At 41.5% G+C, this 13,307-nt stretch overlaps 1 protein-coding gene across 2 annotated transcripts in view; it reads right to left on the bottom strand.

Moving 5' to 3' along the window:
- xkr7b (XK, Kell blood group complex subunit-related family, member 7b) overlaps positions 1–13,307 on the bottom strand; it is a 242,500-nt gene that overhangs the window by 25,677 nt on the left and 203,516 nt on the right. For both annotated transcript variants that reach the window (XM_072277130.1, XM_072277136.1), the window contains exon 2: positions 12,273–12,472. In XM_072277130.1, the coding sequence (XP_072133231.1) occupies positions 12,273–12,472 (200 nt within the window). The remainder of the gene's footprint in view (positions 1–12,272; positions 12,473–13,307) is intronic.

The following is a 13,307-nucleotide window of genomic DNA, read 5'->3' as shown; positions in this document are numbered from 1 at the left end:
TATTGTGAATACTGCATCCTAATGATTCCTTTAACTTAAGCTCCCTAATTGCCTCTAGTTCATTACATAATACCCAATCCAGTATGGGATGGAAGAGCAAAGTCAAGATGGCGCTAAATGGGGAATCCTTTGCTTGCATCTTCAGAAACAGCACTACTTCAATCTTTGATATTTCTTTTTTTCCTTTTCAAGGTTCTTCTGAAGACCCTGACCTGGAGTGACACTCTGACTTTGGTTCTTTGTGGGAATGGGACCTGCTGTCGGGGCCTCATGACCGGCCACAATTGGATATCCCAAGGGTGTGGCCTGGAAGACTAGCGCGCCTTCATTGTGCCGGATTCTCGTGGCTCTGGAGATGGGCTGATTCAAGGCTGGTGTCATGGGAGAACATAGAACATTGGGAGCATGGGGTTTGCTGCCGACCCTCAGCTCTTCGTGTGCAGAGCTTGAAAAAAGCGATGCAACAGACTTTTAACATCATAAATCAGTGAGTTGTTTGTTATGTCTCCCCTCTCGCTGTGAATCAGAGACATCTCTTTTTCTCTAATTAGGCAGAGAGAGAGAGCCTGTGGTATGTCGAATTGCCAGGTGAATGAGTAGACTTTGGGGTACTGCAAGTTTGCGTCTTTACTGATGTCTTGCTGCACGCTTGAGTGCTCAGTGGGGGGCGCCAATGCTTTTTTTTTTGCTGGTGGGGGGTAGGAGTTATTGCCCTGCTGCTGCTTGTGCGTGGCGGAAGGGAGCTGGGGGGGGCTTTGATATTCTAACGTTTAACTGTCATTCATTTTTTGGAGCACTCCCCTGTTTTCGTTGATGTTTGCGAAGAAAAAGAATTTCAGGAATGTATATTGTATACATTTCCCTGACATTAAATGTACCTATAGCTTATCCACAAGTATGCTCAACGACAACCTGCTCTAAAAAGCCATCTCATAGGCACTCAACCAATTCAGTTTCTTGCAATCCATTGTCAACCTGATTTTCCGAATCTACCTGCAAGTTCAAATCTCCCATAACCATCATACCATTGCCCTTTTGACACACATTTTCTGTCTCCAGTTGTAGTCTGTAGTGCATATCCCAGCTACTATTTGGAGGCCTGTATATAACTGCCATCAGGGTCCTTTTACCCTTGCAGTTTCTTAACTCAATCCACAAGGATTCAACATCTTCCAATCCTATTTCACATCTTTCTAAGATGGTATAAGGAGTGGGAACATCGCAAGTGCATGTACAGCTTGAAGGGAAATTAAGTGGAGGTGTGGGATGAGCAAATGAAAGTGGTTGGGAACAGGTTTGCACAAGTATCAGCAATACGCAAGGGATCCAGACGAATGTATGTTGTGAGTGAGGTCAGAGTGATGGGATAGGGATAATGGTAAAAATGTGGAAGGGGACTGAGAGCAGGTGCATTCCAGGCAAAGAGTGAAAAAATAGCTCTCATCGCCACTTCTGATCTTGGGTTCTCAGGTACTTGAGGGCTCGAGATTAAAGTCCTCTGGGTGATGCGCTGAGTATTTACTTCTTATTTTCTCCCATGGTTGCTTGGAGAGAAACCCATGGTCTTTTCTAGCTCATGATAGCATCTCATAACAGACCCTGACTTGGGTATCGCCTCCTGTAGGAAAATGGAAGGGAAACCTAACACGTCTTGACACCTTTGCCAGTCACCATGAAATGTTTATCTGTTCGCCAAAGCAACATCAATTGGTATTTCTCTTCAATGAACTCAAGCTTGGCTTGCCAAGCATCGTCAGGTATCTGTGTTACCACTGCAAGCTGTGTCTGTCAAGTAGGTTAGTATTTGATACTGGACTAGGTCAAACTTATTGCCACTAACTGTAATCAGGTTTAGCCGATAAGATTGGCCAAGCTTCCATGCCACTCCCATGTTCTCAGAAATAATCACTGTAGTTTATAATCATAATTAAAAAGACAAATAAAATTATAGATATTAAGAATTGACCATGTTCCCCCACTCTTCTTTAAAAAGAGACAACTGCCTACATGTTATTTAAAAATTAAAGTTATTTTCAAAGCAGCTTCTTCATCAAATCATTACAATAGAGACTTTAATTACATCTATAATTTATTCAATAAGTTTATTCAGGCCAGCTTGTTTTCTTAAAATTTGCTGTTTTTTAAAGACATAATTGCACACAATCTTTCCAAATAACCACTGTAAACCATACTTCAAAAGTAATGCAATGCTTGTGAATCATTTTGATACACTCAGTAGCCACATTATTATGTACATCTGCTCGTTAATGCAAACTTCTTTACAGTCAATCATGTGGCAGCAAGTCAATGCATAGAACCATGCAGACATGGTCAAGAGGTTCAGCTGTTGTTCACACCAAATACCAGACTGTGGGAGAAGATGATGCCAGCAAACAACGCTACCAAAGGTGGCATTCTCAAGATGGTTTATGAAGCAATTCCTTTCACTTCCGATATGGTTTTGTTTCTGGTAGAGCCTGTTATCTACATTCCGGTGGTGTGCTTTTGGTCTGATCAGGTGACTGGTGCTTTGCTGACTCCAAGAGTGTTCCACAAGGCTGCAATCACAGCATGTAGAATGGAGGTCAGGAAGCCAGGAGACTGAGTGTGATCCCATGATTGATGCCATCTCTCGCTGATTAAAGTGCCGAGGAAGATTGAAATCTACAAGGTGGTGGCAGAGGGCGAGCTAGTGATAAGTGTCGTCTACCAGTCTCTCACTCACTGCGACTGGAAAAGGAGTCTGTATGTGGTGCTTTCTCGTTCGCTCTTGCTCACTGCTTCCAAGGGAATGTCATTGCTTTTGAGTGATTCTCTCTCTCTCCCTTGATGATGTCGGCAGATGGTGCCGGAGTAAGGTTTAATTGATGCGGTTCGTAGGTTTGAACTGAACTGAAATATGCCTTTTGATTTTGTGTTTTATATTCTGTGTACTCATTATTTTGGCTACCATGTGCGCCATTTTTTTTGTGTGTGGGGGAGAGAGGTTTGTTGTTTGATATTTTGATATTTGACATTTTGTTTGATATTATTTCTTTGAACAGGTTGGTTCCATGGTTCTTCTTTATTTCATGACTGTCTGTGGGGAAGATGAATTTCAAGGTTGTATACTGAATTCATACTTCGATAATAAATGTACTTTGAAACTTTGAATTGTGATCTAAGTGACTTAGATGGCGCAGTGGTTGTTGATGCCAGATGGGGTAGTTCAAGTAGCTCAGAAACTGCTTATCTCCTGGGATTTTCCACACACAACATTCTCCAGAGTATACAGAGAATGGTGCAAAAAACAAAAAATTGTGTGTGCAAAAAAGCCTTGTTAATGATAAAAATCAGATGAGAATGGCCAGACTGGTACAAACTGATAGAAGGGTGACAGTAACTAATATAACCGCACCTCATTGGTAGTGTGCAGAAGAGCATCTCTGAATACACTTCATATTGAACCTTGAAGTGGATGGGTGACAGCAGCAGAAGACACTCAGTGTACACTCAGAGGCCACTTTATTAGGTGCAAATATATATATATCTCATAGTACAGCTTAGTGCAAAAAGAAGAGAACACCTATTATCATCACTGCTTGGTCTTAAAATAGCTAACTTCAACAAAATTTTTGTATCTATTTTTAGTAAAAAGTTTAATGAACTGTGTACCAAAATCATTAAGTACAGAATTGGGGTGTATGGGGTGTCTAGGGAGGGGTAGCACCTCTGGTGGGGGGGGCCTGCCGTGCCCTTTTTCAGGGCAGCTTGTCCACCTTTGGTCCCCACCTGGCACTCAGCTCTCACCTGTGGCTCCAAGTAGCTGTAGCACACACAGCGGCCGCACCCCGGTAAACCGTCTCAGCAGACGGGCCAAACCAGGTGACGGTAGTGGACAGGCCTTCGACCCTCGGTGAGGTAGGGGATCTGCCTATCCCAGTGTGTGAAGTCTGGCCCTGGCAGATTGAGTGGAGGAGACCGATTAATGATCCAACGGTCAAGAAGGCAGGCCAGGAGGTGTTTGTGGATCGCTAAGAGCACAACAAGGCACTTAGACGTCCTGGTCATCCATTGCAAGAGGTGGTGATCTCTTTAAACTCACCCGGCAGAAGGCAAAGGCAAGGCAAAGGCAAACCACTTGCCGAGTACGTGATTTCCCAATATGTCAGAGCAGCGTGCAGTGAAATTGTCCACCAACTGGAAATTCCAGATGCGACCTAACGATGACAGAATTAGGGAACTCACCAACTCAAACTGAATTGGATTAACTGAACTGAGCTGTAATTTTGGTTTGCTATGGAAGTTCTGTTCTGCCCCTCAAAAACAGTAACACAAAACATTCAGGTCAGTATGCACTGTTAAAGGGTGGCACAAAAGTAAGACACTTTCATGGTGAATTTTGCAGGCCTATGTTCTTGTATTTTGATAATACTCTTTTCTATTCTGTAAGTGCTAATCTGCTACCTATTGATTAGGCAGCAATTAAATTTGATGTATAAATAACCTATGTTTATCCTGTCGACTCATTTCATCATTTTGCATTCTTTCCTTAATTTTCATGGTGCTCTAATTGCTTCCAATTTTCCTTTCCTCATATCCCTTGCATCATTTTGGTAAATTTGTATCTGTCACCTACACTTCACAATAAAGTAAACAAATAATAAACAGGATTTCAGAAGCAAAATACCATGGATACTGGAAATACAAAATTAAAAAAATTGATAAAAAGCAGAAAGCCAGGTAACACATGCTGAGAAAACAGAGTTAATGTATCAAGTCAATGTCCTTTCAGAATTCGGAATAGTCAATGATAAATTGAGTTTTAATTTGGAGATTATGGAAGTAAAGAATTGGACATGAAAGTGTCGTTTAAACGGGTTGATATTGCTAGTCAGGTCAGGATTTACTGCCTACCCCACTGCTCTGGGAGCCGATGGTAACGAGTCAGCCTTTCTGAACCTTTTCACCTCCTTTATTAGCCATCTTCTCTACCGAATAAAATAGCCACTGAGTATATTTTGTGGTCTTCTCCTGTGGTAGTCCATCCATTTCAAGGTTTGATGTGTTCTGCATTCAGAGATGCTCCTTTGCACATCACTGTTGCAACATGTGGTTATCTAAATTACTGTCAACCTCCTGTCATCTTGAACCAGTCTGGGCATTCACCTCTGACCTCTCTCATTAACAAGGTGTTTTTTGCCCAAAGAACTGCCACTCACTGGATTTTTTATTTTGTTTTTCATGACATTCTCTGTAAACTTTACAGGCTGCTGTGCTTTACCATCCCAGGAGATCAGCAGTTTCTGAGATACTCAAACCACTCCATCCGACACTGACAATCATTCCACAGTTATAGTCACTTAGATCACATTACTTCCCCGTTCTGATGTTTGGTGTGAACAACAAATGAATCTCATGACCATACCTACATGTTCTTATGCACTGAATTGCTGGCACATGTAGATTAGATATTTGTATTAACAAGTAGGTGTCAGTTGTACCTAATAAAGTGGCCACTGAGTGTGTGCTGAAGATGGTCCCACATTGTTGTTAGGCAGCACATTTCAGGATTATCACCCAACAATGAAGTAACTATTATACATTTCTAAAACAGGATAGGGTGCAATTTGGAGAATTTGCATTTGGTATTGTCATGCATGCAGATTATGCCCTTCAAAACTAATAGAAATCATGGATTTGAGGTGGAGAGGGAGTTGAGAAATTCTTAGCAAATTGCTGCTCTGTCTCTTGACAATGTGCAAATGCTTTAAAACTACAAGATGGTCAATGGTAAAGATACTGAAGAAGATTGTCTTTGGACAATGCTCTAAGGAACTTTTATGTGTACATTTTGAGGCTGAGATAATTTTCCTTCCAAATACCATGATTACCTATAGTTGACCATGTCTCTAATCAATGGTGATAACATTTTTCAATAAACACAGTTGTACTGTGGTTCCTTGATGTATCACCCAGTCAAACGTTGCATCATTGTTGAGGATAGCCACAATGGTGTGAAATGTTTGGAATAAATTATTAGCTCTGATGCCTCTCTCTTCCAGCCCACTCCTAAAAAATTTAGCAATTTAATTATTTTCACATTACTTTATTTCAGTCAATGACCACATTTAACTGAGATCATTGCTTACGAACTATTCATTATTCTTTGAATCTGCTTATTTGTATAGATTTAGTAGGTGTTTGAACTTTTCCTCAGTCACTATGGTGGTGTGACTAAGCTACTCTTTGGATGGATGATCACTTTGCCAAGGTCTATGTTGCTTCTTCAACTGATGTTCAAAGACTTTCACCAATTGATCTGTTGATGAAGTTCAGTTGTTGTTGATTAGAAGGAGCCTTTCTCATCCATGCTTCATTTGATATCATGAGACTTCATGGGTTTTGATCAATGGAGCGGATTTCCAGAGACACTTTACCCCATATTGTATCCCACTGTGCTGCCATGCAGCTCATTTGGGGATTTCAATTGGCAAGCTACGACAATCACAGGAATGATGAAAGTGCCTGACAGCCATGATTTGGCAAAAGCTCCCAGATGCTGGTAAGGCAGGCTTTATAGAATTGCTTGGGCTAACAAGCATTAGCTGATGATGAATAGTCCATCAGATTTTGTTACTATAATAATTTTGTAGGTGCTTGATATAACTGGGAGGCCTGTAGTTGCTTCAAAGAATACTTAAAAGTAATCTGACATGTGTGGGTCTCAAGTCACAAATAGGCCAACGTTGGTAAGGACTGGAATTTCTGTCTCAAAAAGGAATTAGTTAAAAATGCAATTGGTTCACCAATGGCTTCAGGATCACTCCACTGAACAGAAATTCTATTTCATTCATTTAATCAAATTATTTTCAATGTGGCAAGACAAAATATAAAGTAGTGCCACCAAGAGTTCGGTTCTCTCCCCTTGCTATCACTACTCTGTCAACCATTTATTGCACTAATTATTAGAGTAAGTACGTAAGATGGTCAACTTTAATCAATATTTTAATGCCAAAAAAGGTCCATAGAGAAATCTATTACATTTACACAAGACCTAAATATACAGATAGATCTTTACAGAAGTAGAAAAAAGATGAGCGGGAAGGTTTGCTAGTGCTGCACTGGGTGGGGTTTAAACTGGGGTATATGGGGTGTCAAGGAGGGGTAGCACCTCTGGTGGGGGAACATGTCGCGTCCTTTTCAGGGCGGTTAGTCCACCTTTGGTCCCCACCTGGCACTCAGCTCTCACCTGTGGCTCCCCGTAACTGTTTGCATGCGACAACGGCCACACCCCAGACAACGGCTTCGACAAGCCGGCTAAACCAAGTGAGGGTAGCCAACGGGTCTCAAACCCTCGGTGAGATAGGGAGTTGTCTATCCCAGCATGTGAAGACAGACTCCGGTGGATTGAGTGGACGAGACCAATGGAAGGTCCAATGGTCAAGAAGGCGGTCTCTGCAAGCGTCGTGGAACGTGTAGAGCATGACAAGACACAGAAGACGTCCTGGTCATTCACTGCGCCTAGTCCCATCTCCAGCCGTCTAGACTCTGTCTTGCCACTGGACCCAGATGGGAATTGGGAAGCGAGAGTGAGGCTGACACTGCGCAACTCTCCCTTACTTAAATCCAAATCATGCGCTAGTCTCGACACCATCATTATGGTGTCGAGGTCCTCATTGACGTCAACGATGGACGAACAACAGAGGGGTTTAAACTAGATCTGCAGGCGGATGGGAACCAGAGTGCCAGACAGATAGTTGTTAAGACCTCAGACAAAGTCAGGAATCAAAAGGTTGAGTATGGTGCGACTAATGTCCTGAGCTGCATATATTTCAATGCAAGAAGCATCTTAGGGAAAGTGGATGAGCTCAGGGCATGGAAATTGTGAAATTGTAGAAAAGTGAAATTTGGTTGCTGGAGGAGCTGGACTGGCAGTTCAATATTCTGGGGTTCTGTTGTTTTGGATACGACAGAATGGGAGAGATTAAAGGTGGGGGGTGGCATTGCTAGTCAGGGAAAATGCTGTGGCAGTGCTCAGTCAGGGCAGACTGGAGAACTCATCCAGTGAAGCATAATAATAATAATAATAATAATAAATACTTTATTGATCCCAAGAGGGAACTTCTTTTGTTACAGCAGCAACATTTAAAAACACACTTAGCAGTGCGCAGACTTAACTAATAACAAAGTACAAAATAATAATATATACAATGATAATTTATCAATGTGCAATAATTTACAATAATGTGCAATAATGATGTACAAAATAATAAACACAGATTACTATACTACGATGTGTGTTCTCCTGTCACACATCTCATTGCATCTGGTAGGAAAGACGTTCTGTAATGATCCTTGTGACAGAGGAGCTCAGTGAGTGGAAATGAGTAGAAGAAAGCTATGATGACCACATTAATGGGACTATATTACAGACCATCCAATAGTCCGAGAGGTTTAGAGGAATAAACTGGTAGTGAGGTGACAGAAGAAATATAAGGTTGTTGAAAGTAGGTGATTTTAACTTTCCACATATTGACTGGCATTTCCAAACTGTAAAAGGAATAGATGGGATAGAATTTGTCAAATGTGTTCAGGATAGTTTCCTTAATCAGTACGTAGCAATCCCAGCAAGAGAGTGCGTGATACTTGATCTAACATTAGGGAATGAGACAGGGCAGGTGACAGACGTTTGTGTGTGAGAACACTTTGCCATTAGTTTCAAAGTAAATAGGAAAAAGATAGGTTTGGTCCATGCGTTGATATTCTAAATTGGAGAAAGGCTAATTTTGATGGTATTGTAGGGTAATATAATTGGTGGAAATGTACAGAATTCACAACCACTGACATTGGGTTAGGGCTCACTTTAAGAGACTGGTCTGATGTGATGATGTAATTGCGTAAAGGACTTTTACCACATTGTGTGTTCAGATTTTTGGTGTTCAATAAGTGAGTTGCTTCATTTTTTTTCTAAACATAAAATGCCTTCACTGTTTTATCTGTGAAAATCTACAGTATGAGAAAGTATCCAGCAAGTGTGGATTGAGACAGACTGTTTTCTGACAAAAGTGTACTTGGCAAGTGGGAGGACTTCTAAAGTGAAATTTTGAGAGTATAAAACTTATATGTGCCTGTCAGAATAAAAGCCAAAGATATCAGATGTGGGCTATCTTGGTTTTCAAGAGATATTAAGGCTCTTAGTAAGAAAAATAATGAGGTTCATAGCAAGTATAGGAAAAAAATGAGGTGCTTATGGAGTATAAGAAATGCAAGAGAACGTTTAAGAAAGAAATTAGGAGGGCTAAAAAAAAGGTATGAAACTTTCCTAACAAACGAGGTGAAGGAGAATCCTAAGAACAAAAGGATTGTTAGAGACAAAATTGGCCCAATGGAAGATCAGAATGGTAATCCATGTGCGGAGCCAAAAGAGATGGGAAAGATCTTAAATTAATTTTTTGCACCTGTATTTACTCAGGAGATGGACACAGGATCTATAGAAGTAAGGCAAAGAGGCATCAATTTAAGGACCCTATGCAGATTACAGAGGAGGAGGTGTTTTCTGTCCTGAGCCAAATTACAGCGGATAAATCCTCAGGGCCTGACAAGGTGTCCCTTGGACCCTGTGGGAGGCAAGTGCAGAAATTGTCGGAGCCCTAGCAGAGATACGTAAATCATCCTTAGCAACAGGTGAGGTACCAGAGGATTGGACGGTAGCCAATGTTGTTCCACTGTTTAAGAAAGGTTCTAAAACTAAACCAGGAAATTATAGGCCAGTGAGCCTGACATTAGTAGTGGGAAAATTATTGTAAGGGACTGGATGATTGAGTATTTGGATAGACATGGACTGGATTAAGGATAGTCAGCATGGCTTCATGCGTGGCAGGTCACGTCTAACCTTATAGAGTTTTTTGAGGAGGTTACTAGGAAAGTTGATGAAAGCAAGGCAGTGGATATTGTCTACGTGGATTTTAGCAAGGCATTTGACAAGGTCCCTGTCCTCTGGAGTCCTGGTCTAATCTGAGTGTTGAAAGTCACTTCTGTCGTGATTGGTTAGTTTAGAAACTGCAGCTGCGTTTCTCATTGGATAGCTGCCTGGTATCCAGTTTCAAATATCCTGGGTATATAGAGAGCAGGTGTGGGAGGTTCTCGCTCTCCCTTTGTTTAAGGCAAGTGGTGCACAGGGCCATTGTGAAGGTATGCTCTGCGCATGCTTTTGACTAGGTACGTTTGTTGAATGTGTGTATATTTGTTGAATATCAGCTTTGTAGTTTCTATAATTTGGGGAACATGAATGTTGGGTCGTATTTTTACTGTTTGTAAATAAATGATTAATATGCCTATTAATTTCCTGTCTTACTTGCCGGACCCACGAATCTGATTCAACGTTACAGTCCCGCATGGGAGGTTGGTCCAGAAGTTGCAATTGCTCGGCATTCAAGATGAGGCAGCAAAATGGATGAGACATTGAGTTTGTGAAAGAAACCAGAGAATAGTGGTAGATGGTTTCCTCTCTGATGGGAGGCCTGTGACTAGTGGAGTGACGCAGAGATCTGTGCTGCGTCCATTGTTGTTTGCCATCTATATCAACAAAAGGCATCCGTTAGTCTTGCGAGACCATGGATCTGGGCCTGGAAAGTCTTCACTCTCCAGGGCGCAGGCCTGGGCAAGGTTGTATGGAAGACTGGCAGTTGCCCATGCTGCAAGTCTCCCCTCTCCATGACACCGATGTTGTCCAAGGGAAGGGCATTAGGACCCATACAGCTTGGCACCAGTGTCGTCACAGAGCACTGTGTGATTAAGTGCCTTGCTCAAGGACACAACACACTACCTCGGCTGGGGCTCGAGCTCACGACCTTCAGATCGCTAGTCGAACGCCTTAACCACTTGGCCATGTGCCCACACCTATATATCAACAATATGAATGATAATGTGATTAACTGGATCAGCAAATTTGTGGATGACACTAAGATTGGGAGTGAATTGGGCAGTGGTGAAGGCTATCATGGCTTGAGGTGGGATCTTTACCACTGACATTGGGTGGGACTACAACTAGAGGTCATGGGTTAAGAGTTAAAAGAAACGTTTAATGGGAACATGAGGGGAAACTTCTTCACTCAGGGAGTCATGCGAGTGTGAAAAAAACTGTCAGCATGAGTGGTGCATGTGAGCACGAGTATGGAGTTCTATGGTCTCGTTGCGGGTCGATGGGAGTAGGTAGTTTAAATGGTTCAGGATGGACTAGATGGGCCGAAGGGCCTGTTTCTGTGCTGTACTTTTCAATGACCCTGATTCTATTATCCAGACCTTCTGATTGAAAGATGTTTTCAATAATTATGACAAAGCATCATGTTTGACTTTGGTATAAAAATAACTGTTTAATATTTTCCAGGAAAGGAAACAAATTTGATTTAGTAGTAAAATTCATTTTAGAAGTGATAAAATGTATTGTTTAAACCCCATTGATAATCCTATTGAGTAGTGGCCACAGTACCTCCTCTGTCTTCCACCATTTCATCCAGTAGTATGTTTGTACCTGGGGATGTGAGAACTCTGCCGTGTCATGGAGCCCCCCCAGAGCCAACCCCTTCCTCCTATATAGCACTAATCTCTAAAATGCTTAAACTTTGTTACAATACACTGCAATCCAAAGGACAACTGTGAAGCAGAAAAGCGCAGCAGGGATGAGAAAGCACAAATGAGTTAAAGAGATATAAATAAGTGCTAAAGAGAAATGATTCTACATTCTGTGGCCATTTTATTAAGTACAGCTGTACACCTGCCCAGAAAAGCAAATTCTAATCAGCCAGTCAGGTGGTAGCAACTCTGTGCAACAAAGCATGCAGACATGGTCAAGAGGTTCAGTTGATGTTCAGACCAAACATCAGAATGGGGAAGAAATATGATCTAAGTGTCTTTGACTTTGGAATGACTGTTGATGGGGTGATTTGAATATCTCAGAAACTGCTGAAATCTTGGGAATTTCATGAGCAACAGTGTCTAGAATTTACAGAGAATGGTGCAAAAAACAAAAATAACATACAGTGAGCAGTAGTTCTATGAATAAAAACACTTTGCTAATGATAAAGGTCAGAGGAGAATGGTCTGACTGGTTCATGCTAACAGGAGGGTGACAGTAACTCAAATGACCATGCAGACAGCTATCTAATAAAGTGGCCACTGAGCGTATAACATGGTGAGAAAGTAGGACCAAAGAGGCAAATTGGATTCTTTGCCAACCTTAAGTGATGGGTTCCTTTCACTGCCTACGGTGTAACAAAATCAATGAGTCTTACCTTGTAAACTCCCAATGTGGTTTCTCTGCACCATAATACTTAGCTGCAGTACAAGCTGAGGTGCACTTTTAAGAAAAGTTTCCAGCAGGCGTAACATGTTTATATCAGCACTCTCAAACATCATCCTCCAGTAGAAGTGCCGGCGCTCATGTTCTCTGTGCCAGCGGCTCTGAATTCCAAGATACATGGCTCTGAGATACCTATGCAAAAGCACAAAAATAACATTCAAAGCAATTGAGTAATTCAATGAAATCCATTGTTTATAAACGTTCAGTATACAAGAAACACATATCTATACTGTTCAAATGCATAAATGTTAGTGTACACAGCAACTGCAGACTGAGGCTACAGCCTACTCAATCTGTTTCTAGGTTAGGACTGTAAACCTTGCATTGCTGGACTACTTAAATAATTCAATGAAAATAAATGTCAAGATTATTGCCTTATGTTATTGAAAATCTACAGTCTGTTTCTCTGATGGATGCTTCCTGTTAAAAGCACAACTGTAGCTTTTCAATAACATGAAACTGTCTGCATCTTTTTTTTATTAAGTCAAGGGTAGCGACTGTCACCAGGAAAGCCAGCCTTTATTGCACACCCCGAATTGTCATTAAACTTTCCGGGCAATTAGGACTCAATCACATTGGCTCGAATATGGAATTACATCTGGGCCAGACTGGGTTGCAGGATCTCAACCATAATCTGGTGATTTTGCAGTTAATATTACTGAGACCATCTTTTTATCCCAGGTTACTCTACTAAGGAAACTTAACTTCCTCAGCTGCCATTGTGAACTTTGAACTCGTATATGGGTCCTACAGACACCCAGGATATACTATCAGATGAAGGTATGAAGAATCTGAATGCACTCACAGTTAGATTTACACTTATTTATCGCATGTACATGGAAACATAAGAGTGAAATGTATCATTTGAGTAAGCAACCAACACACCCGAGAATGTGCTGGGGGCAGCCGGCAAGTGTCCGCATCATCAACATAGTTTGCCCAGAGTGCTTGGCAGAGCAGCACAGAA

The sequence above is a fragment of the Mobula birostris genome, chromosome 2, assembly GCF_030028105.1.
Source record: "Mobula birostris isolate sMobBir1 chromosome 2, sMobBir1.hap1, whole genome shotgun sequence".
NCBI classification, from domain to species: Eukaryota; Metazoa; Chordata; class Chondrichthyes; order Myliobatiformes; family Myliobatidae; genus Mobula; species Mobula birostris.
The sequence above is the reverse complement of the archived record's forward strand: the minus strand, read 5'-3'. Positions and strand labels throughout refer to the sequence as shown.